A 25509-nucleotide genomic window follows, 5' to 3' on the forward strand; every position below is an offset into this window, starting at 1 on the left:
TATGAGAGCGGTACCACTTGGGAGCTGAGATCACGTAGGTCCCAGGGTGAATTCGTGATGTCAGGAGCGTGCGTGCGGCGGTGTTGGGGCTTGAAACTGTCCATGCTGGGAGTGTCTTTGGCACAGAAATCGGCAGATACTACATATCAGGACTCTCCCGTCCCTTGGAGAGCAAGTGTTGGGAGCATAAGTGAGTGTCCCCCAAGAGACATAAAGTTATAAGGGTAGAATTTTAGAGCCTCATATAATGTTTTTCTTTTGTTTGTTTGTTTGTTTTGAGATGGAGTTTCGCTCTTGTTGCCCAGGCTGGAGTACAATGGCACCATCTCAACTCGCTGCAACCTCTGCCTCCTGGGCTCAAGCGATTCTCCTTCCTCAGCCTCTTGAGTAGCTGGGATTACAGGCGTGTGCCACCACGCCTGGCTCATTTTTTGTACTTTTAGTAGAGACAGGGTTTCCCGGTGTTGGTCAGGTTGGTCTCAAACTCCTGACCTCAGGTGATCCGCCCACCTCGGCCTCCCAAAGCTCTGGGATTACAGGTGTGAGCCACTGTGCCAGGCTGGTCTTTAACTCCTAACCTCAGATGATCCCCCTGCCGTGGCCTCACAGAGTTCTGGGATTACAGACATGAGCCCCTGTTCCAAGCCAGGTTATGTATTTTTAATTCTAGAAGAATGGTGACTCAAGAGTGAAGTGCATATGACCACCTGACTATTAATTGACAAGAGCCTAATTTCACGGTGGCCAATCAATCCAGTCCTCTTTCCAGTAGACTCACATTCCGCTGCTCTGAGTTTGAGGGTGGAGAAGTTAAGAAAGATGAGGGAAATTGTCGGAAGGTGGTGGAGATACCCCCGCCCCGACTTTACGTAGGGAGATTGGACCCGTGATTGGCATTTGTAACTACAGCTGATGTGGTATTTGTAGCAATGGCAACTGGACCATAGTGACCTCCCCTCCTGTTAGGCACATTCCTTTTGCTCTTGGGTTAAAGAAGAAACTCAGGCCCCTAAGAATTCAGTAATTTGGGTGCTGAGGATTAGAGAGATACCTTCGGCCCATTTCCAACTCTGCAGATACAGATAAGATCAGATCCTAAGGGATAGTCTTTGCCACACAAGACCTCTCAGAGCCAGGGAAGGAGGTGGGAAAGGGGGCTGCAGTGGACGAAAGGCGGGGGTGCCCATCTGTGGCCCACACAGCATCTGAGCCGTGTCTCTGTCCCTGCAGTGAATGGATACCACGCGTCAGGGACCCCAGCGCACCCTCCAGAGACTGCCCACATGAGTGTCCGAAAATCCACCGGTGATTCCCAGGTAAGGGGTCCTGTTAAGGGAGGTATAGAGCTCGCTGCTTCTGCAGGCCCATAAAGGCTTCATTACAGACAAGTCCATCATGGGAGTCCAGGTGGCTGGCTGCAGCCCAGTTCTGCCCCCAGGTAGAAAGTGGTTGCTGTATCTGGGTGGTTTCCGTGTTCCCTGATGGGGAGAGGGTTGGATGATTGTGGTTTATTGGTTTTCTAGAAGTCAAGGGTGGTTTGGAGGAGGGACTGACGGGGATGGGGTTGAAACCATTAGGACAGAGAGTTCCATTCTCTGGTCTGAATTCCTGATACCTGAAGCCTGTGTTTCTCATCACTTTAAGAGTATGGATGTGCCAGACAATTTTCCTTTTCTCTACCCTACCCCTCCCACGGCCAGATTACCCAGAATGGAATTTAGTAAAATTTGATTTTGTTTGGTAAACTAGCATAGAGACAGCTATGAGATGGAAGGAAATGGGAGTATGTTGTACAATTTCCAACTGTTTTCACAGTCTCCGTCCTACTTGATGCTTATGCAAACATGTGAGTTAGGCGTCAGTAACAACTCAAGGTATGCATGAGGTCACCGAGGCTCCAACCGGTTTTGTGACCTGTGCAGGCTCACAGGATTACTCAGTGGTTAGACTGGACCTTGATGTCAAGGCTTACGGCTTTTCTAGTTGCATTAAGCTGTGCCTAAAAAACTGAGGACTAGCCTTATTTAGTCTCGCCATAAATTATCAGGAAGATGTTCTTAATGAAGCTTCCAAACTCCAGTAACCTTTTCCAGGAATTAAAATGCCAGAACCCTGGGCGCGATCATTAAAATGATGACAATAATGGTCATTGATGGTGATCATGATAATATTGATGATGTTGATGATGACAGTAGCTACTTGTGCAGTGGATTCTATGTACCAGTCACTGGAAGAAGGAAATCGATACTTAACATAAGGAAAAATGACTGGAAGAAAAATAAACTGGAATATTAATGATGGTTTTGTCTGCATCTGAGACCATGAGACATTTGGCAACATCTGGAGACCCATTGGCTGTTAGTCTAATCAGATGAAATGTGACACTCAGCTTTAACATGGACAAGAGTGTTAATCTGGGGGAACATTATTAAGTCGTTCTCTTAGGAGACTTCGATTCAGCTCAGTGAACTCTGGAAAAGAATTTGGACCTCAGTGTAGGTCAGGACTTCTTATGTTTTGATGGACTTAGAGTGAGCGGGGCCTCTTGTTAGAATGCAGATTCTAATCCAGGAGGTCTAGGGTAGGGTGGGAGCTGAGGTTCTGAGTTTCCAGCCAGCCCCGAGGTGATGCTGATACTGTAGGTCTGAGCATCACTCCTGAGCAGGGGACTAGCAGTCAGTAGCGCACAGCTGGCCTGTCAGTCCCCTTCATTCCTCTGCTCACCATTATTTACAGCGCCGTAACACTGGACCCAACCTAACCGTCCCACAACAGGGGATGGGTAAAAGGAATTATGGCGCTGGAGGTTAGCCAGTGATATCGCGCAGCCATTAGCAAGCATGCTTCTGAAGAAAATGCAATCATTTGGGAAAGTACTCACAACATAATACAGAGTAAAAAAAGTAGGACACACATTGCATGTATAGTCAGTCTTATTTGGCAGAAGGAAATCTATACTTAGGAAGAAGGACTAGAAGAAAAATAAACTGGAAAATGTGTGGTGGCTCTGTCTGCGTCTGAGATCATGGCTATCAATCGGGACATTTGACAATGTCTGGAGATATTTGGATTGTGACACCTGCGGAGCGGGTGCTACTGGCAACTAGTGGGCAGACACCAGGGATGATGCTAAGTATCTCACAATGCACGGGACACGACAACAAAGAATCACTCAACTTGGAAACATGAATCGTGCTGAAGTTGAGAAACTTTGGTCTGAGATCATGGGCCATTTTATCTTCTTTATACTTCTTGCTATTTTTCAAATTTCCTAAAATGAACACATTTTCCTTTTATAGAAGATACATACAATTTTTTATTTAAAAAAAAAAAAAAAAAAAAAAGCTACAAAGTAGGTACCGGTATGGGGAATTCAGGAAAGGCGAACTCTGGAGACTCAGGCCCGGATAGCTAGTGGCTGCCTAAAGACAGGCGGATTGAGTCAGACTCTTTTTGGACGGTAATCTTGGTTGCTGAGGTGTCTTCCAGGTAACAAAAATAAATCATGCAGTACATGGAGAGGGCGAATGCACGTTGTTCACCAGTCCCAGGATTGGGAGGTAGAATGTCATTCTTTTAGGCTGTGAAAGGGTAACGATTGGATATAAAAACGACTACTTTTTAAAATAATAATAATAATAAAAATAGGAAACAGGGTCTCCCTGTGTTGCCCGTGCTGGAATGCACTGGCTGTTCACAGAGGCAATCGTAGCTCACTGTGGCCTCAGCTTGGGACTGCTGGGCTCAAACAATCCTCCTGCCTCAGCCTCCGGAGTAGCTGGGACTGCAGGCGCAGGCCACCATGCCCAGCTAGCTACTACTTTTTGTCCCAGTTTGTGAACCTGCAGGCTGGTTGTCCAAAAAGGTGCCAAGAGTTAAGCATAGAAAAAGGTTAAGAAGGTTTGATGTTTACAGAGAGCACTTGGCAACAAAGGGTGCTCAGGTATAGACCCCACTCCAACCTGCAGACGAGTAGATTCACCATCCGTACTGTCAGTTACCACTCATGATAACTACACTTAAGCATCAGTAAATGAATAAAGGAGCAAAGGAACACTTGGGATGCGGCGTGTGGGGTGGGTAAAGTGGCATGTTCAGGGTTACCGTGATGAAAGCTAGACTGGAAAGCCCCAGTTCTCAAAACCCCGTTGTGATCTCTTTCCGGCCCCTTCTTAGCTGCCCCTCCTTAGCTGCCCCTCCTTGAGCAAGCTGATCAGGAAGATTAGAATGTTTGGGGGGTTGCGGGGGGGGACAGGGACTTTCCATGGATACCAGTAGCATGTCCCCACCGTGCTGTGTCATGGGGAGGACTGATAGCGGGTGCTTCACAGTTCCTGAGGGTGCCTGCCCCGCTCCTTCACTCAGCCCTGGGAGACCTGGCTGGGTGGGCACAGGTGGTGGTGATCTGGTGCCACCCAGTGGAGGGTTTCAATTCTGCAGCCCTGGGGCAGTCGGCCCAGGTACTGGATAAATGCAGCCCACCTGATTGGGGGGCAGAGGCAAAGGATCAAAGGCTAATTGTCTTATTTATTTATTTTAAATTATGGGATACATGTGCAGAACGTGCAGGTTTGTTACGTAGGTATACATGCGCCATGGTGGTTTGCTGCACCTGTCACCCTGGGGTCTAGGTTTTAAGCCCCGCGTGCAGTAGGTATTTGTCCTAATGCTCTCCCTCCCCTTACCCCCCCATGCCCCAGTAGGCCCCAGTGTGTGATGCTCCCCCACCAGTATCCATGTGTTCTCATTGTTCAGCTCCCACTTATGAGTGAGAACATGCAGTGTTTGGTTTTCTGTTTCTGTGTTTGCTGAGATTGTTGGCCTCCAGCTTCATCCATGTCCCTGCAAAGGACATGAGCTCATTCTTTTTTATGGCTGCATAGTATTCCATCGTGTATATGTGCTACATTTTCTTTATCCAATCCATCATTGATGGGCATTTGGGTTGGTTCCAAGTCTTTGCTATTGTAAACAGCGTAGCAATAAACGTGTGCATGTGTCTTTATGGTGGAATGATTTATATTCCTTTGGGTATACTCAGTAATAGGATTGCTGGGTCAAATGGTATTTCCGGTTCTAGATCAAAGGCTAATAGGCTTGCTGCCTTTGCAGAATCGCGTCCTAGCCGGTCCCTTCCCTTCCTGCCCACCAGTGCCTGGGCCTTTTTGTGATCCACCTTTCAGTTGTTCTGGCTTCTCACGAACTTCCCAGAAAGACCCTCTAGACACAGGAGAGAGGAGAGAGAATGGGACGAAGGGCTTGGAAACTTAAGGGATCCATTGGAGCATGGAGTTCAAAGTGGAGAAAGAAGTGAGATGTTTAATCTCCACCACCTCCTACCTACCTCAATAATTCAGTAACACATGTTCTTATTGAGCAGTTTCAGTCTTTGTCAGGCACTGAGACATAGGTGATATCTATAGCCCTGCCTTGATGGAGTTTTATGGCTGGTGTGGGAAAAAGAGCAGATAAATAATGGTGCAATTTCAGCAGTGATAAGGGCTGGAGGAAGTGGATGCTGTGAGAACCTAGCCTGGTGCTGGCAATGTCAGGAATGGACACCTTAAGAAAATATACCTATTCTAAGACTAGCATGATGAGCAAGGGTTTCACTTGGCAAAGAGGTGGGGAAAGAATGGCTTTTCCAGGAGAGGGAATAGCATCGTGGATGCCTGGAGGCACGAAGGAGGAACCGTGTTTTCAAAGAACCCACAGAGACCCAATACGGCTGTGACTTACTAAATGAGCAGGCACAGGGAGGGTGGGAAGTGAGGCTGGGGTAGTCTGCACAGGCCTACCACGTGGAGCTCAGGGGTTATCCTAACTGCACTGGGAAGCCTTTGCGGGCTTTTGTTCGAGATCCCATCTGCTGAAGGGATGTGACCCAGATTATTGGCAGGGGGAGGAAATGGGCTGAGAAGACATTTGGAGTGGGGGACTTGCCGAATCACTAGTGAATGACCCACTCCAGTTTACCAAGCGCTTCCTGTGGGGTATCACCCCCTGCCAGGCCTCAGGGTGATGCAGAGATGCCCAGGTGGGGTGTCCTGACCCCTGGGCAGGCCTTTACAAAATAAATGGAGGAGAAGAGTTCTCTGGAATCATAGACAAAGGAGATTTAAAACAAATATTCTTATTGTAGACATTTGCAAGCCTTTACAAAAGTAGAGAGAATATATAATAAGGTACCACAAATCTATTAATTAAGCCCAACGATTACCTGCCTTTGGCCAATCTCGTTTTATTTGTGCTCCCATCTCCTCCCCCAATGCCCCTGCCTATTTTATTTTAAGGCACATTTCTGCCTTACTGTTTCAAATGCAAATATTTGAGAATATGTCTTCCAGGAAGAAGACATAATGTTAATACCATTATCATATTTAAGAAAACATTAGTTCAATAATATGACCTAATATGTACACTCCAGATTCCTCAATTGTCTCAATGTCTTTTTTAAAAAAAAGAAAAAAAGGAGGATGGGGTCTTGTTCTGTCCCTCAGGCTGCAGTACAGTGACAGCATTATAGCTCGTGAATCCTAGAACTCCTGGGTTCAAGTGATTCTCCCACCTCAACCTCTCAAAGCACTAGGATTACAGGCGTGTGCCACCTTACAGGCGTGCGCCACCACACCTGGCCCCCCCAATCCTTTTTATAGCTGCGTTTCTCCCCCAGTCCAGGATCCATTCAAGTTCACACACAGATACGTTGGTTGCTGTGTCTCTTTAGTTTCTCTCTCTTTCTCTCCCCCTAAATCTGCTTTATTGAGCTATAATTCACCTACCCATATAATTCACCCATTTACAATGTACAATTCAGTGTTTTTTACTCTATTTACAAAGTTCTACAACCATTATCAGATCAATTTTAGAACATTTCATCACCCCAAACAGAATCCTCTGAAGACTTAGGCATCCCCTAATCTTTCTCTCTCTATGGATTTGCCTCTTCTGGACATTTCCTATAATGGTATCATACTGTCTGTGGTCTTTTGTGTCTGGCCTCTGTCACCTGGAACTCCAAGGTGCATTCACATCGTGGCATGGATCAGCACTCCATTCCTTTTTATGGCTGAAGAATATTCTGTCATATGGATAGAATGTTTCATCCAAGTTGTTGCCTCAGTCTGTCGCCTCTACATTCAATCCCTTACACCTTTTTTTCTTTTGTTTTTCATCACCTTGACAATTTATTTTTGAGGAGTCCAGGTCAGGTGTCTTGTAGAATAACCTGCATTCTGACTCCATCTGACTGTTCTCTTATGCTTAGGTTCAGGTTCTGCAGTCTGAGCAAGAATGCTGGACAGGCCATGTGGGGTTCTTCTTACTGCGTTTGGAGGCACAGCCACCCAGGTTAGCACCCTACTCATGAGGCTTAGTTTGCACTCTCAGTTAAGGTGCTGGCTGCCAGATTTCTCCTTTGCAGGGGTACATTTTTCCCTTTCTAATTTGTCAGTCATCTGTGAGGTGCCAGTGAAGACCCTGTGAATATCCTGTGCCCTGACAATCTCCATCCGCTGCTTTCAGCGTCCATGAGGATTGCGGCCTGAATCCTCTTTGATGCTGGGGGTTTGCAAATGGCGGTCATCTGATTTCTTGTACATTTTTTATTGGCGTTCTTCTGAAATAAATGTTCTCTCCCTTCCCCCTTGGAGTGAGTGAGTGAGTTGCAGTCATTCATTCATAGTTGTGCTCAAATCCTCCCACATTTGGCCTGTGGGAGCCCTTTAAGTTGTTTGTGTTCTTTTGTTATCTCTCCATTATTCTTTGAATACTTTCTTACATCTTTGTACAATAAGATGTTCCAAATACCTTGCCTTTGGGATTAGTACCAAGGAGCTTCCGATCATATTTGGAAACCAATTTCTAGCCAGTAGGTGTTGTCACTGTGATGAGATGTCATTCCTTCTGGGCCCTTTCAGTGGAGCATTATGAGAGTGTGTGTGCCATGTACGTGTGTGTGTGTGTGTATATATATAAAATGCATGTGATATGTATATGAAGTTGGAGCAGTGGGCACAGGTTATCAGCAGCACAGGCAGAGCCTAAGATTGCCTGTGACCTACCTTGGCCCTCGGTGGCTGAAGTAAAACACTGCTAATAGAGCAGAGACCAGGGAAAGGGCTGTCACCTACACATGAAACACCCACCCTCAATGCCATTACTTGTATTCCTATCCTAGCCAAGTTATAGGGAGGAGGTGCGACCTCTGCATTGAACCTTATTCTACAGAGACTTATACACAGTGGTCCCAAAATATATGTTTGTGGTGGATGGAAATCTTTTTTGCCCTCCTGCAAAGACACATGGGAAACAAGATACTGTCTCAGGTCTCAAGGTGGAGAGATGGTGGAAGATAGAGGAAAGAGTCATGCAGGCTTGGATTCTAATTTCCATTCCTCTATTGACGAGCCTTGTGACCCTGGACAGTTTTACTTCTGCAAACCCCAATTTCATGATCTGTAAAATGGAGTTGATGCCGTTTAACTTGCTGGGGTTGTAAGGATGAAATGAGATGAAATGTGTCAGATGGCTAACCTGGAGCCTGCTGTAATAAGCACTCAGTAGACAGTATCTCTTGCATTGCTTCTCCCCTCTTAGCCCCCTTATCACCAACATCATCAGCATCCGTAGGTAGACTCGAAGGCTGTTGTCAAGGCTGCTAGAATGCTGGCTGTCCTCCCTGGAAGGCTGCAGTGGGAACGTGGTGGTGACGGTGGTAATGTGTCCATGACAGGAAGACAGACTCCTGTAGACTGCAGAATCCATCCTAAAGGCTACTCTTTCCCCTTCCTGGCATGTATTTGCTTGACTAGTGTCTGTATGTGAATGAACCTATGGAGAGAGAGACTCTTATCCCTGTCTCTTCTCCTTGGTGGCTAGTACCTCCTGCCTTGTAGACTCTGTCTGCCTTTCTCCCTGTGCAGTTTTATCAAGTTGCCAAAATTGGCAGAGCTGATAACTTGGGAAGGTATAGGGTAGGCCAGCTGGATGAGATGATGCACTAAAAATGTCTCTGGAAGCTATAGTTGACCATAAAGTTGACGTTGGCCAGGAGCCTGTTGGGGTCACTAGAGGAGTTGCCGTCAGTAGAGAAACACAGTGGAACCACAGTGTAGATCAGATCCATGTGTCTCCAAGTGAGGTCCACAGATGCTGCAAATCAGAGATGCTGGCGCCACCTGGGACCTGCTGGATCAGGCCCAGCAGCTGAGAGTGCAGCTGGGACTCTATTTTGGACACTTTCCTCAGTTGATTCTGGTGCACCTCAAAGCTTGAGGACCAGTGATAACCATCCATTTTACAGATGGAGAAATTGAGGCTCCAAGAAGTCAGATTCTCTGGCCAGGGTCTCAAGGCTAGTAATCATTTTCTTGTCTGTGTGAAATTAATGCTCATGCTCTCTAAGGTTCATTTTTGCTAGACACCCTGAGGATATCAGTTTTCCTGAGATAACTTTAATTGGCAACCCAAGTAAGACTGTATGGAGTAAGAGCATGAGACCTTAGCAGGGGCATAGTCAAGCTCCCTGATTTGCCTAATTTGCTGATAGGTTTCTGAGGCAACAGGTGGCCCTCACCTGCAGATGGTCATTTGGCCAGGCGTCTAGGGTCAAGCCAGTGGTTCCTTCTCGTTGAAGCCCCTCCATGCTTTTTCTGGCCTTTATCTATAAAGTGGCAACCACTTCCTTACCTTATACTAAGGAAGAGTAAGGCCAGGCCGGCTGCAGTGGCTCATGCCTGTAATTCCAGCACTTTGGGAGGCCAAGGCAGGTGGATTGCCTGAGGTCAAGAGTTCGAGACCAGCCAGGCCAACATGTTGAAACCCTGTCTCTACTAAAAATACAAAACATAGCTGGGTGTGCTGGCGGGCACCTGTAATCCCAGCTACTCAGGAGGCTGAGGCAGGAGAATTGCTTGAACCTGCGAGGCATAGGTTGCTGTGAGCCACGATGACGCCACTGCACTCCAGCCTGGGTGACGGAGTGATACTCCACCTTTAAAAAAAAAATAAGAGTAAGGTTGTGTACAAGTCCTGGGACACATGTATGATGACCACCTGCAGTGCCTCAGGGGTAAGCCTGCTTCCCAGGTCGCTGTGTGGCTCAGGATAGGAGACGTCCTGCTTGGGGATCTCTGGTATTGAACCCCTAACATAATTGCTAATAGAACAACAGAGACCCAGTATCAAATACTCTTCAGAGTCATAGTCTCTTAGGACACGTGTGGCATTTTCCACTGGCAGTCCTTAATTTTCTCTGCCAGACCAATCCCAGGACTTTGGCAGGCTGCTGAGGACCTCAGGGCTCAGAAGTACTTGGGACTCTGGTTTTCTTGCTGGCAGTGGAAGACATCAAAAGGCAATCTAAAGACTGAATGGAAGCTGGAAGTCAGCTTGGCTGAGAAATCCCTCCTGGCTCACGGGGTTGGGGAAACGGGGAGTCGGGGAGGTGACCGAGCAGCGCCTCAGTGTACATTGTGTGTGTCTAGGTTTGATGTTTTGCACCCAGGGGTTTCAGAATAAAATGTCGTGTGCTGAGTCCTCAAAGCCAGGAGGAGGTGGCCTTAACTCTCTTCTCCCCAGTGGATTCCGGGGCTTCAGGCGGCAAGCGGCACGCAGAACGTTCACCAGCAGAGGGCAGCGGAGGGGTTAACTCCCCAAATCACAGACTGAGAGAAGAGGAGGGGAGACCTGCTTTGGAGCAGTTCTCTCAGAGCCTGTGCAGGAGGCTTCCTGAATTGGCCTTCCGACCGAGAGTTGGGTGTGGGAACAGCGTGGGGTCAGGGAGACCCCTGCCTGCCCTGGCCCAGAATATGGTGACTTAGGAGTTGACAGCAGACTGAGCATCCCTGAACTTCCCCAGCGCCTCCACCCTCAGGGAACCTGAATGGGGGGGAATACATGTCCAATATGGAGAACAGCTTTGATGATATTTCTTGCCTCTCTCCCCAGAACCTGGGATCCTCATCACCAAGCAAAAAGCAGAGCAAGGAAAACACCATCACAGTAAGTAGCTCCGGAAGGGGACTCTCAGGGTGCCTGCGAGCTGGGGCATTTGGCTGGGCTGTTGCCATGGCGATGTGGACCGCCAAGCAGAAGTGATGCCTAACCTGGAGACGGGGAAGTTCCAAAGCTCGGATTTTGCTCAAGTTCCCCATCCACGTCCCCCTCCCACCTCCCCTTCTCCTGTCAATTTCACATTTCACTTCTCTTCTGGTGAACAAGTGGAAGGAGGGTGGCTGGGATGATGCAGAAGCCATTTTTTTCAGGGCAGGAGGGGAAGGTACGCGTGCGGGAGTGGGTTGAAGGGGGTGGACTGCGCTCAGCGCAAGTGAAGTGACGTGTAAATTACAGCCACGGCGAGGTTGCTTTTGTGCGGGGTAACTTCTGGAAGATGTCAAAGTTAAAAGCAAGAGAAAGCGCCCTAAGAATAGAGTTCCTAGGAGTTCCTGACAGGAGCAGGCAGCTTCTGCCTAGGTGGCCAGCCTGCCTCCCAGGGCGCTTCAAGATGCCCACCCCCATGTGGATATGAGGGGGAGCCCCCCCCCCGCCCATCCCCATGCAGAGGTGAGGGGGAGCCCCACACCCCACCTCTGCTCCTCAGCCCTGTGCTTGGGGCAGGTGGGGCTGGACATCACTGCCCCCCTGAGAGCCACAGACCTGAGAAGTGTGGTTCCAGGTTTGCTATTTTGGCACAAGTGCAGGAGAGCAGGGAACGGGGAATTGCTCTCTTAGACTCCAACTCACACAGCTCTGAGCCATTCCGACCACCCCCATAGAGACAAAACCAAGAGTGGGTGTATTTCCCTGCTTCATCCAGGCTGCACATCCTGCTTTGGGAGAAAAAGTTTAGGTAAACAATTAACGATGGCAATTGCTGCAACTTTTGTGTACATTTATGGTGCGTAAGTAGAGATCCAAGCAGCTCATTTAATTGTCCATTAGCTATAGGAAGTGTGAGTGGTAGAATCAATATAGTGTAACGACGATGAACGTGGACTCTGAGGCCAGAGTGTTAGTTATATTAATGACTGGGCAACAGCCTGGGACAAGTTTCTTGACTTCTTCCCATCTCAGTCAATAACCGTCAAGTGGGGAAATGGGGGGTGGCGGGTGGTCTCTGCCTTAGGGATGGTGTAGGGACTAAATGGGTCCATCCCTGGAAAGCACTTAAAACAGAGCACGCATATAGTAAGTGCTCTGTACACACTATATCACCCTGTTGACAGATGAGGAGACTGAGGCACAGAGCTGCACCTTGCTTACAGTCGCCCACCTGGGAAGTATCAGGATTTGAAATCTTTGCCCTTACCACAGTGTCCCTTCTGGAGCTGGCTTGGGTTCCTTGTGTCATGAGCTCCTTTGGAATGCCCTATGCTGATGGACGGTGTCTCCAAGGGCTGGGCAGAACCACTCAACCTGCTTGGACTGTGGGTAGCAGCAGCCTTTCTGTTACTGGTGGAGTTGATGGAACTGGTGGGGAGGGGTTGTGGACAGGCTCAGGTGCAGAGCTCCAGAGGGTACAGTGGCCCATCTTCAAATCGTCACAAAATGCCCCAGAATGCTGGGACACAGCAGCACAGCAGGAGCTCTCCAACATCTTCTGAAATACATAAAAAGGAGAGGGAGGAGAAAGTGGTGGGTCGGAGTGGGTATTTGAATTCTAAAAGAAAAACAAAAATGTGAAGTGAAAAGCAGAGTGTTATGTCATGGAGGGTTGCCTTAAAGGCATTTAGTGATGGTGCCCAGGCCATGGGGTGGGGCACCTGCTGGACTTCATCTTGCAGCCAGAGCTTCAGGTATGGTTAGAGTGGGGCAGCACACCTCGCCCACGCCTGCCTTCCCTGTTCCTTCCTGCTGAGCCATATCATTGCTTCTCATGAGGGAGTCTGCAAACTCTGAAACCTCCAAGACCTTTGTTTAAAATGCAGATGTCATCCTGGCTAACACGGTGAAACTCCGTCTCTACTAAAAAAATACAACAAAAACTAGCTGGGCGAGGTGGCAGGCGCCTGTAGTCCCAACTACTCCGGAGGCTCAGGCAGGAGAATGGCCTAAACCCGGGAGGCAGAGCTTACCGTGAGCTGAGATCCAGCCACTGCGCTCCAGCCTGGGCAACAGAGCGAGACTCCATCTCCAACAAAATAAATAAATAAATAAAATGCAGATGACACCCCAGATGTACAAGTTGTTTTCTCTGGGGCCAGACTGGAAAATCTGCATTTGAACCAGTGCCCCAGAGGTTTTAAGTAAACACTCTTGCCTTGGAGAATTTTTTGCCGAGGAAACTGAGCAAAGGAGGGACCAAAGGTCACAAAACCAGTGAGGAGCAGAGCTCAGGGCTTGAACCCAGGTCTCCGGGCTGCCGGCCCAGGACACTTCCCAGTGTACCACCTGGCCTTGGCCTTGGTCCACAGGTCTCCAGGCCTTGGTGCCTTTTCCCTTCCACACCACTGCTCTCCCATGCTCAGCTTCTTTCTCTGGGTTCTCATCCTCCAGAGTTCATGGTTTCCCAAGAAGGAGACACTCAGTGGGGAGGGGATGGTTCAGGTCTCAGGAGGCTGGGATGTGAACTTCCCTGTCCGTGGTATGTAGGGATGAAGTGAGCCACTTCCCATGCTGTCTAATCCCACAGAGCAGAAGTTTCCAGGCCTGGGCAGCAAAGGGTGGTGGGTCCAGAGCAAGAATGGAGCTGGATTCTGATGCTCCTCCTTCCCCACCCGTAGCCTGGAGCTAGTTTTCAGGGGACAGGCACGTGGGCTCCCTGACAGCAGCGGTCAGGGTCTGGCAGCCTTGCTGAGTCTTGTTTCCGCTGTCCCTAGTGTGGGGCTGGCAGGTGGAGTGTGCTGTTTGATTGGGAGTGACGGGTGCTCGTGGCAGCTCACAGCCCTCGGCAGGAGCGTGAACGCGTCTGAATCTTGAGGGTTTCAGAAAAGAGGACAACAGAGCCACCCGGCCACACTCTCACCTGAAAAGAGGAATTTGGGGACTCCTGTGGTCCTCAGCTTCGGGGCTTCCCAGCGTAGCCACAGAACCCGGGGTGGGAGCTGGGGGCTGGAGGTGAACCCTTGGGGTCGCATCTTCTCTTCTCTGTTCCACAGCGCTCCGGGGCTGGCTTTTCCCTCTCCCATACCGTCCCCGATCCGCTTTCCTCTGGGAGAAAATTCAGAGACAGTTGGACTTGAGCCCTCTGTTGTCATACCATTTTCCCTTCTCTGCTGCAGGCAAGGTGGTCAAACCGGCCGTGCAAGGAGCCTGTGCCCTCTGCTCCCCACAGGCTCCTGCTGGGCCAGGACTCGGGGGAGAGCGGTGCCTTGGGGCCTCCCTATGTCGGACGCCTTGGGTGGGTCACACGTGTGTTCAGTGGCTCTCACACCCCAGCCAGGTGGTTTCTGGCTGATACGTCCCATTGCGTACCCCTCAGAGAGCTTCTGGGAGGCAGCCCTTGGGCTTCTGGCTGCTCCTGTGCGGAAAAGCCCTGCAGGAACCCCAGCTGCATGGTGGATCCCAGCCGCTGGGGAGGGACGAGGGTGTCACTCCATTTGCCTGAGGGTTGGAAGCAACAGAGTTGGTGCAAGAGCAAAGATGCAGCTTTGCTGAGGACACTGGTCTCCGGGGAAGTAAGGGTGGGACCGCCTGCCAGAACTTGCCCTGTGCAGTACACATGGGGAGGCGTGCTCCCCTCTGGCTCCCTCTTGAGCACCCTTCCTTTTTGAGCCCCTGTCTTGGGTGGGGAGCGGGCACATTTACACCTTAGTGTGTTGGAAAGGTAGTGTGACAGAGGCTAAGAGCCTAGACTGAAGCCGGCTTGCCTGGGTTCAGACCCTGGTCCACCATTCCATGCACAAACTGTGTGATCCTGCATAAGTGACTTAGCCTCTCTGTGCCTCAGTTTCCTTATCTGTACAATGGGGATAATAACAGCACCTGCCTTGCAGGGCTGTTGTGAGGGTTAAATGAGCTAATACATGTAAAACGCTTAGAACTGTGGCTGGCACATTATTTGCTTTTGTTGAACAAACAGAAAGTGGATCTTTAGGATGGCAGTGAGGTTCCTGCTATGCCTGGGAGGCCTCGGGAGGAGGATGAGGTCTTTTCAGAGATGTCGCTGGACCCTGGTATTAACCATCTGGAAAATGTCACCCAGGGGAGGACAGGAATCCACATGTGGAAAGTCCTCTCCCACCTTCTCTTCCCTCCTTGGGCTTCATAGGATGGAGCTATGTGGCCCTCCCAGCCCTTCTGATCCAGGGACATAGGAACCTTGACTTGGAGGTCTAGAGGTCACAGAAAGGACACAGCAAGGTTAAAAGTGGTGGCCCAGGAATTAGGAAGCTGGTTCTAGACCCTGCTCTGCCACTTACAGTGAACTAGAGAGTTAAACATTCTGTGTCTCAGTTTCCTCATCTGTGCATAAGTCTGCACCAGACCATTGCAAATACACATTGAGACTCCAGTAGCTTCTGGGACATGTGCGCACACAGCTCTCACCATGCCCCTCTGCTGCCGCTGCCTGCCTCTCTCTGAAGGGACTGTTCTCCCATCTTCCGTCCCAACAGATGGGAACATGTTTCCTCTCCACCCAGGTCAGTGAACTCAGGGTTTCTCAACCTCAGCACCATTGACATTTTGGGTTGGATAGCTCTTTGTTGTTGGGGGACGGTCCCGTGCATTGCAGATGTTTATCAGCTTCCCTGGCCCCTACTCACCAGAGGCCAATAGCATCCATCCCCGACCCCACCCAGCTGTGACAACCAATAATGTCTCCACATTGCTACATGTTTCTGGGGTGGGGGCGAAATTGCCCCTGGATGGGCATTACTGAATTGACTTCATGGTGTTGTCAAGGCTACTTGTAGAGTATCCCAGGCTGCTTCCAATCCCCTCTTGACTACACTGCTTCCGGCTGCTATCATGACCCCCCCGTCCCCCATCACTGCAGACTTCCCTGGTGGCCACAGTCGCGTTCTGCCTCCAGCCTGTCCTCTGTGCTGTAGTGGGGGTGCTTACCCCAGGCAGCAGCCTGATGAATCGTTACTCTCGTACAGGGTGCTTCTGTGGTCCCTACTGTCCTGCTTTCAGGATAGACCTTGGCACCCCTGCAAGATTCCCTCTCACCTCAGTCTTGACTACTCCCTGACCCTGAGCTCCGCCAAACTGAGCAACACGGTCCCCACCTGTGGGGCATATCCTCTCATCCTGGGTCCTTTCCTTTCCTGCAGTATCCTTCTCACCTGCCCGCCCCTCTGTCTGCTGGGGCCTACTATTATTACCTAAATCTGAGATTCTTCCCTTGGACCCCCAGTCCTTCCAGTAACCTCAGCACCTCAGGCTTACTCCACTGGCAGGTTTATCCCGAAGAATTACAGTGACTTGTTTATGGAACTGTTTGGAGCAGAGCTGGTGCCTTATATCCCTAACCTCTAGCCACTGCACCAAGGAACATCTCCTGAGCACCGCCTGTGTACCCAACAGTGTACCAGCGAGGAGGGAAACAGCAGGGAAAAGATGGTCCCCATCCCCTCATAGAGCAGGCTGTCTGGCAAGGAGGAGAAATGTTAAACCATCACGAGAAATATCATGACAAATGTGCGCATGCAGATTGCTGGGAAGATCTAGTGTAGCGCGTGGCACTGAGCAGCCTTTGATGGATGTTCGAATGGAAAGTGGATGAGCAAATAGGCCATCACATAGCTTCGTGGTCAAAGGTCGAACTCTGCAGTCAGCTGGGTCTAGATTCGGATACCTTGCTTCTGTGATCCTCGGTTTCCTCATGTACGACGAGGCTGTTCTTCCTCCCCTGTGGAGTTGGTAGGAAGATAAAATGAGAATGCATGCAAAGCACTAGAGAGTGTGCCTGAGTCAGGGCTCCCCTGCAGGAGTGAGGATTTGGAGAAATCTCAGTGGGCTTTCTGGGAGGGAGAAATCCCAAAATGAGAGAAGACAGAGACAGTGGCAGGCACCTCCGGGCTCCACCGGAGGACTGGTGTCCTGAAGGAGTGGCAGAAGCAGCAGGGTGATGGGTCCTTAACGAATTCCCACATTCTACTGCCTCTACTCTTCTGCCCCAACCTGTTTTCTGTTCCTGCATTAGTTTGCTAAGGATTATGGCCTCCAGCTCCATCCATGTCCCTACAAAGGACATGATCTCATTCTTTGTTACGGCTGCATAGTATTGCATGTTGTTTGTGCACCACATTTCCTTTATCCAGTCTATCGTTGATGGACATTTAAGATGATTCTATGTTTTTGCGATTGTGAATAGTGCTGCAATGAACGTATGCATACATGTGTCTTTATGTAGAAAGATTTATATTCCTTTGGGTATATACCCAGTACTGGGATTGCTGGGTCAAATGGTAGTTCTGTTTTTAGTTCTTTGAGGAATCACCACATGGCTTTTCCACATGGTTGAACTAATTTACACTCCCTCCAACCATGTATAAGTGTTCCCTTTTCTCTGCAATCTCGCCAGCACCTGTTATTTTTTGACTTTTTAATGATAGCCGTTCCGATTGGCGTGCCATGGTATGTCATTGTGGTTTCGATTTGCCTTTCTTTAATGATTAGCGGTGATGAGCATTTTTGCATATGCTTGTTGGCTGCATATATGTCTTCTTTTGAAAAGTGTCTGGGCCGGGTGCAGTGACTCACACCTGTAATCCCAACACTTTGGGAGGCCAAGGTGGGTGGATCATCTGAAGGTCAGGAGTTCAAGACCAGCCTGACCAACATGGTGAAACCCCATCTCTACTAAAAATACAAAAATTAGCCATGCGTGGTGGTGGGCGCCTGTAATCCCAGCTACTCGGGAGGCTGAGGCAAGAGAATGGCTTGAACCCGGGAGGCGGAGGTTGCAGTGAGCTGAGATCATGCCATTGTACTCCAGCCTGGACGACAAAAGCAAAACTTCGTCTCAAAAAAAAAAAAAAGAATAAAAAAGTGTCTGTTTATGTCCTTTGCCCACTTGCCATGTAGGATCTTAAGGGCAGGGCTCTGTGGCTTGTTTATCTCTGTGGCTTGTCTTCCATTCTGGTGGACACAAGGTCTCCCCCAGGGGCTGCCCCATCCCTGCTGAATGGATCACGAATGCTCGTTCTCAAAGTGTGGTCCCCAGACCTTCAGCATCACTTGAGAACTCCGACCCCATTTGGAGCTCCTGAATCAGACACTGGGGGGTGGGACCCAGCAACCTGTGTCCTCTAGGTGACTCTGAGGCGTGTTCATCCTCGACTCTGGGACAAGAAGGGGACTGAGTGGTACTGAGGTGGATCTCAGCCCTCCTCAGGACTTACATGGCCGTTTAGATGATTGGCGTGGAGCCAGCCAGGATGCATCATTGAAGAGGCTGTCCTTGGTACCGTCTCCCACTCTGGCTAGCGGGGTCTGTCTGCACAGGCCTCCTGGGGCGGGCGGTGGCATCTCACTCCGAGGGTAAGTCAACTCAGGAAGATTGGCCAAGACCTATTTCCCCTCCTGCCTGCCCCGCACTTGGCCACGCCTCTTCCTGACATGGGAAAGTCCTTTCTTTGTAGGGAAATGTTTCACCAACAAGAAGGCAAAGCCAAGAGCAGTTTGGGTGAGGGAAGGCGAGGGAAAGGGGAGAGATACCTGCAGGGCAGGCCACTCCAGAAGGCATTCAGACCCGCCTCTGAGTACCCAAAAGTCTACTCGTTCCGTCATTCTTAACGCTCAATTTACTTTAATGTCATCGTTAATTTATCATTAAATTTGATGGAAATTTTCATAGACTGCATTATTAAGCAAAATAAAGGTGGACCGTGATGACCGTAATTTGTTGAAATGAGAATAACTGGAACACAAAATAAGGAATCTGTGTGCTTTTGAAATCCGTCCCTTGTTTTCTTTTTTTTTTTTTTTTTGAGATGGAGTCTCGCTCTGTCGCCCGGGCTGGAGTGCAGTGGCCGGATCTCAGCTCACTGCAAGCTCCGCCTCCTGGGTTCACGCCATTCACCTGCCTCAGCCTCCCGAGTAGCTGGGACTACAGGCGCCCGCCATCTCGCCCGGCTAGTTTTTTTTTGTATTTTTTTTAGTAGAGACAGGGTTTCACAGTGTTAGCCAGAATGGTCTCGATCTCCTGACCTCGTGATCCGCCCGTCTCGGCCTCCCAAAGTGCTGGGATTACAGGCTTGAGCCACCGCACCCGGCCCATCCCTTGTTTTCATGATTGCGTGCTTGGCAGTGGGTTTTGGAGGCCCAGAAGGGAGACTTGCCTCTGGACACACCTTGGGGACTCGCCCGAAACCACGGCTTAGGGAGACAGTTTTCTGATGCTGGCCTCAAGAACTGGCTCTTCCTTTTCTCACTCAGGCTGCTGACACCTGGGAGAAAACTCCTCAGCCCCAGCCGATCTTCGTCTAGCCTTTGTTTTTTTTTTAATTCATCACAGTGCTCATTTTTTAGAGTTCAGGAAGCTGTGCCTTTTTTTTTTTTTTGAGACAGAGTCTCACCCTGTCACCCAGGCTGGAGTGCAATGGCGCAATCTCAGCTCACTGCAACCTCCACCTCCCAGGTTCAAATGATCCTTGTGACTCAGCCTCTTGAGTAACTGGGATTACAGGTGCCCACCACCACGCCCGGCTAATTTTTGTATTTTTAGGAGAGACGGGGTTTCACTGTGTTGTCCAGGCTGGTCTCGAACTTCTGACCTTGTGATCTGCCCACCTGGGCCTCCCAAAGTGCTGGGATTACAGGTGTGAGCCACCATAGCCTGCCACAAGGTACCTTTTAAAAAACTATCTTGATTTTCCCCACTCATCATTAAATTCAGATTAAATATTTTTGATAGGATTTTTTTAAACCCAGGCTAAAGTGTAGTGATGTGATCATAGCTTACTGCAGCCTCAACCTCCCAGGCTCAAGAGATCCTCCTGCTTCAGCCTCCCAAGTAGCTGGGACTACAGGCATGCGCCACCATGCTTGGCTAGTTTTGTTTTTTATTTTTTGTAGAGACAAGGTCGTGCTATGTTGCTCAGGCTGGTCTCAAACTCCTGAGCTCAAGTGATCTGCCCACCTTGGCCTCCCAAAGTGCTGGGATTACAGATGTGAGCCACCATGCCCTGGCCAGGAATCTTACATGGCTAATGTTGTATTCTTAGAAGTTACACATTTTGTAAAGAAGAAAGAGGCCCAGCACAGTGGCTCATGCCTGTAATCCCAGCACTTTGGGAGGCCGAGGAGGGCGGATCACTTAGGGTCAGGAGTTTGAGACCAGCCTGGCCAACGTGGTGAAATCCTGTCTCTACTGAAAATACAAAAACTAGCCAGGTGTGGTGGCACACACCTGTAATCCCAGCTACTCGAGAGAGGCTGAGGCAGGAGAATCACTTGAGACAGGGAAGCAGAGGTTGCAGTGAGCCAAGATAGTGCCGCTGCACTCCAGCCTAGTGACAGAGCTAGACTCTGTCTCAAATAAATAAATAAAAAGAAAAGAAAAGGAGAAAGAGAAGAAGGGATTATCCTTGGCAGAATTTGGTACAGCCCTGTCATCTCCAGGATTCTCCATGTCATTCCTGCCCCGATCCTTCTGCTGAGTCATGTTTCCCTCTAGGTTGGTGGGGACCTCAGCCTTCGCCTTAACCACATGTCAGGATCCGGGAGGAGGAAGCTTTTTCTTTTGCCTGGGACTTCTCCCGAGACTGCGACTGAGATCTGTGCGCTGGCAGCTGGGGAGGGGGTGTGGGCTGGATTTACTTCTAACCACCCAGGAGCTTCCTGAACCAGAGGTCACAACTGGAGGTCCATGGGCCCAACTTGGCTGGCAGAAGAGTTTGTTGGACTTACATGGTGTTATTGTTTATATTATTATGGTTTTTAACCTTGAATTAATTGCCAACACTTAGAAATGGAGACACTTTGCATAGAAATCCCCATTTTCAGCTTCCCTCGAGTCATCACGTAATCCGTCAGCACTGCATTCCTCAGAAGGGCTTGACAGCAGTTGGCAAAAGCTGAGCGGAATCTACTCCTTGGACGCATCTCTATAGCCTCCGACCCCTGCCCACAGCAGAGGCTGTCCGCCCTCCTATCCCAGCTACAGTTTCTGTGACACTTGGGCACCTCACTGGCTTGCACGCCCCGCCCAGCTTTGGAGTTTGTGTCCTGGACTCAAAACCTCAGGGCGGGATCATTTTTTAGTGTGTGACATTTTCCACTTCAGCAGGTGCTTGGGCTGCAAGGAGGGGTTAAAGACTTATAAGGCTCAGGCCTTGCTCCCACAGAGGAAGCAAATTAGCCCACATTCTAGGAGAGGTGGGAATCTGGGGCCTGAAGCCACCTCCACAGAGTGGGGAAAAACCAGGGAGCATTGCAGATGTGGTTAGGCAGAAAAGTCTGAGACGACCCAGAAGTTTCTGTACTTCACTCTCCTTAGCTAGGGCCAGCCTTACACGTGCAGCCCAGATTATAATTTTTTTTTTTTTTTTTTGAGACAGAGTCTTGCTCTGTCACCCAGGCTGGAGTGCAGTGGCGCAATCTCGGCTCACTGCAACCTCCACCTCGTAGGTTTAAGCGATTTTCCTGCCTCAGCCTCCTGAGTAGCTGTGATCACAGGCGCCCACCACCACACCTGGCTAATTTTTGTATTTTTAGTAGAGAAGGTGTTTCACCATGTTGGTCAGGCTGGTCTCGAACTCCTGACCTCATGATCCGCCTGCCTCGGCTCCCAAAGTGCTGGGATTACAGGTGTGAGCCGCCGTGCCCAGCCCCCCAGATTATAATTTTAAGCTGTATTTGTTCGTATGATACATATCATGACATAAAGGTTGCAAGGTAACCTCTCCCCCTGACCCTCACCCACACAGTTCCTTTCCTTGGAAGCAAAGATGTTACCTGTTGCTAGAAGTATTCGATACGCAAATAACCAAATGTATATTATACAAGTGACCCTTGAACAACATGGGGGCTAGAGGTGCCCCCTCTCCACCCATCGTCCAAAACTAACATATAACTTTGAACTCCTTCAGAACTTAACTCCTAACAGCCTCTTGTTGAGTGGAAGCCTCACTGACATGAACACATATTTTGCATGTTTATGTGTATTATACACTGTATCCTTACAGTAAACTAGAGAAAATAAAATGTTAAGACAATTATAAAGAAGTAAAATATAATTACTGTTCTTTAGGTGGAAGCGGATCATCCTCAAGGTCTTCATCCTCAGCATCCTCACATTGAATGGCCAAAGGAGGAATAGGAAAAGGAGGGGCTGGTCTTGTCTCGGGTCACAGAGGCAGGAGAGAAAATATACGTATAAGTGAACCCCTGCACTTCAAACCTGTGTTGTTCAAGGGTCCACTGTATATGTCTTCCTTTTTAAAAAGGAACTATAATACTCTTTGCTTGCCTTTTTTTTTTTCTTACCTTCACCTACCCGAATATACTGGCACACCTTCCTTATTAAAAAAAAATTTTTTTTTTGCGAGAGAGTTTCGCTCATACAATGGCATGATCTCAGCTCATTGCAAAGCTAGAGGGCAATGGTGCCATCTCGGCTCACTCCAACCTCTGCCTCCTGGGTCCAAGTGGTTCTCCTCCCTCAGCCTTCCCGACTAGCTGGGATTACAGGCATGCGCCACAGCGCCCAGCTAATTTTGTATTTTTAGTAGAGATGGGGTTTCTCCATGTTGGTCAGGCTGGTCTCAAACTCTCGACCTCAGGTGATCCTCCCGTCTCAGCCTCCCAAAGTGCTGGGATTACAGGCGTGAGCCACTGCGCCCAGCTGCTTTTCTAATTAAATTTAAGAACTTGATCACTGCGTCCTTTCTGATTTCCATAGGTGTCTGTCTGTCTCCTACTTTGTTTAACCATTCCCCTACTGATGGACATTGGAGTTGTTTTCCGGCCTTTAACTGCCGTAAATAGTGCTGTCGTGAAAAAGCATGTATGGACATCAACACCCCCATGCAACTGTATCTGTAGGATAGACTCTTGTGCAATTGCTGGGTCAAAGGCACTGGATGTTTGCAATTTTGATCCTAGTAAACTGCCCTCTAGAGCGGTGGTACTGGTTCACAGCCCCTCTGGGGTGGTGGTGAGTGCCTGTTGCCCCTCATATGAAGTGCTGGCCCCTGGAGCACGGGAAGATCCCTGTGCATGTTCTGTCAATATGGAGGCTGCTGTAGTGCCATGTTCCCCGGGAGCAAAGCCTTCCTCGCTATTCCAGTCTCCAGCAGAGCCATTCTTTCTTGTTCTGTGCCCTACAGATAAACTGTGTGACGTTCCCTCACCCAGACACGATGCCGGAACAGCAGCTGCTGAAACCAACCGAGTGGAGCTACTGCGACTACTTCTGGGTAAGCAGTGCCTCAGTTTCCCCCACGGCGTGACCCCGATGACTGAGAGTGGACCCCCAGGATGGGTAGGAGGGAACTGGATCTCAAGGTGGAGGAGGCCTTTCTCATTGGAGCCTGAAGGGCTGGGGTTAAATTTTACACCCGAGACAGGAACTTAGGACCTTCTTGGAGTCCAGCTCATTCTCTAAATCTCAGGGATTCAGCAGGACTTTTGTTCACATTACAGACACTTCAGCCAGAACGTAGGTAAGTGGAGGGCCATTTTCTCCAATGCTCCGTGAAGGCAGGAGACTAGAATCCGCCTCAATAAATGAACGTGGGCTCCACACCTGCTTGTCACTTACGTGAGTGACGTTGGACGAGGGCTTCACCTCCTCGGGCCTCACTGTGTTCATCAGAATTGTGAGGCGGTGGGGCCACAGGATCTTCAGAGAGCTCCAGCTTGGATAATCCTACAGTTCTGAAACTTTCGCAGATCGCTTAGCGAACACAGAGTTTTGGTTTTGCAAGATTCAAGAAAGTTCTGTTCGTGGATGGTGGCGATGGTGGCACAGCCGTGTGAATGTACTTCATGCCACTGAACCGTATTCTTAAAAATGGCTAAAATGGTCAGTTGCATGCTAGGTGTATTTTTTTTCCACAATAAATAAATTTTTGGAAATGCAGAGTCCTATACTTCTGAACATTCTGGGAATGGTCCTGGGCCATTTGCATGTGAAAGTCATCGTGACTTTCAAAATTAGATCACCCCTTTCTGGAATCAGTTAGTAGGGATGGTCATACAACCCTGTGAATATATTAAAAACCACTAAATTGTACACTTCAAAAAAACAAGTGTCCAAAGACCCCAGGGAACAATAAATAAGTAAAAACTTGTTTTCACCACTGTGCAGAATGGATTTTTTGAGACAGAGTCTCACTCTGTCTCACCCAGGCTGGAGTGCAGTGGTGCGATCTTGGCTCACTGCAGCCTCCATCTCCTGGGTTCAAGCGATTCTCCTGTCTCAGCCTCCTGAGTAGCTGGGTACAGGTGTGTGCCACCACACCAAGCTATTTTTTTTTTTTTTTGAAGTAGAGACGGAGTTTCACCATGTTGGCCATGCTGGTCTCAAGCTCCTGGCCTCAGGCAGTCCACCCGCCTTGGCCTCCCAAAGTGTTGGGATTACAGGTGTGAGCCATCGCGCCCAGCCGGATTATCTATACTTTTTAGATTTGCTAACCGAATACTAGAAAAAAGGTGCTTTTTTCTTTCTACAAAATCACTTGTACCTTAGAAGATACACAAAGATCCCTGTTGCCTCCACCTCTCACCAAGGCACACTTTCTGTAGCTCCAGCTGTGCTGCATCTAGGGTAGAGATCTGTGCACAGGTTCAGGAGACAGTATAAAGGGGCTTATCTTTGGCACCAGACAGACCTGGGCAGGTGAGCTCAGAGGCGGGGTAAGCAAGCATCAGAGTGTGCAAGATTTTCTAGGCCCCAGTAAGTGAGTTTTATTCTGCTTGCAGAAGGAGAATGTTAGAAGGTCTTAAGCAGCAGTATGATGTGATCTGATTCATAGACGTTGTGCAGGCAGGGGTGGGACGTTGACAGGTGACTGGAAGAGACCAGGAAAGATGGTAGTGGCGGCAGAGAGGGAGAGATGTACCTGGGTTTGGAAACATCATCTCTCAAGAGAGGTGCAGTAAATGGAGGGTTCAAGGAGAGAGTGGTTTGAACCCCAGAAAATGAGTATCCTGGGAGCCTGGAGGTCAGCGTGTGGGGTCTCAAGCCTTGGAAAGCTGGCAGGAAAGTCTGATGCTGCGTGCTGCCAGCAGCATCCGGAGAGTGACACTTGTGAGTTCTTATCTTAACTCAAGCTCTCTGGGGACTCTGATGCTTCATCTGCAATCCGCTTATCCCCCTGACCATCAAGGCCTTTTCCACGAATAGAAATTTCTCTCTCCTGACACAGTCATTAAAGCCTGTTTCTTCTGGCTGCTTTTCCCGAGAGTGCGTGGATAGCTCCGCATGTCCATCCTAGAGGGGAGGCAGGTTTGAGCTCAGTATTTGGGTCATTTTCCTTCTGCTTTTTCATCAAGATGTAGCATTCGTAGGGTGAAGCGCAGCGATCTTTGGTGGACATTGCTTTTAAACTGCAAGAACAGCCCGACTATGACCCCATAGGGTGGTGATCTCCCCGTCATCAGGGATGTTAG

At 49.3% G+C, this 25509-nt stretch overlaps 1 protein-coding gene across 10 annotated transcripts in view; it reads left to right on the top strand.

Moving 5' to 3' along the window:
• GAS7 (growth arrest specific 7) overlaps positions 1-25509 on the top strand; it is a 291891-nt gene that overhangs the window by 232003 nt on the left and 34379 nt on the right. For 8 of the 10 annotated variants that reach the window (XM_033184549.1, XM_033184554.1, XM_033184558.1 and 5 more), the window contains 3 exons: positions 1231-1316; positions 10951-11004; positions 23223-23312. In XM_033184549.1, the coding sequence (XP_033040440.1) occupies positions 1231-1316; positions 10951-11004; positions 23223-23312 (230 nt within the window). The remainder of the gene's footprint in view (positions 1-1230; positions 1317-10950; positions 11005-23222; positions 23313-25509) is intronic. The other 2 variants (XM_033184559.1, XM_033184551.1) reach the window with 1 other exon arrangement.

This window comes from Trachypithecus francoisi, unplaced genomic scaffold (assembly GCF_009764315.1).
Source record: "Trachypithecus francoisi isolate TF-2019V2 unplaced genomic scaffold, Tfra_2.0 Lachesis_group20, whole genome shotgun sequence".
NCBI lineage: Eukaryota > Metazoa > Chordata > Mammalia > Primates > Cercopithecidae > Trachypithecus > Trachypithecus francoisi.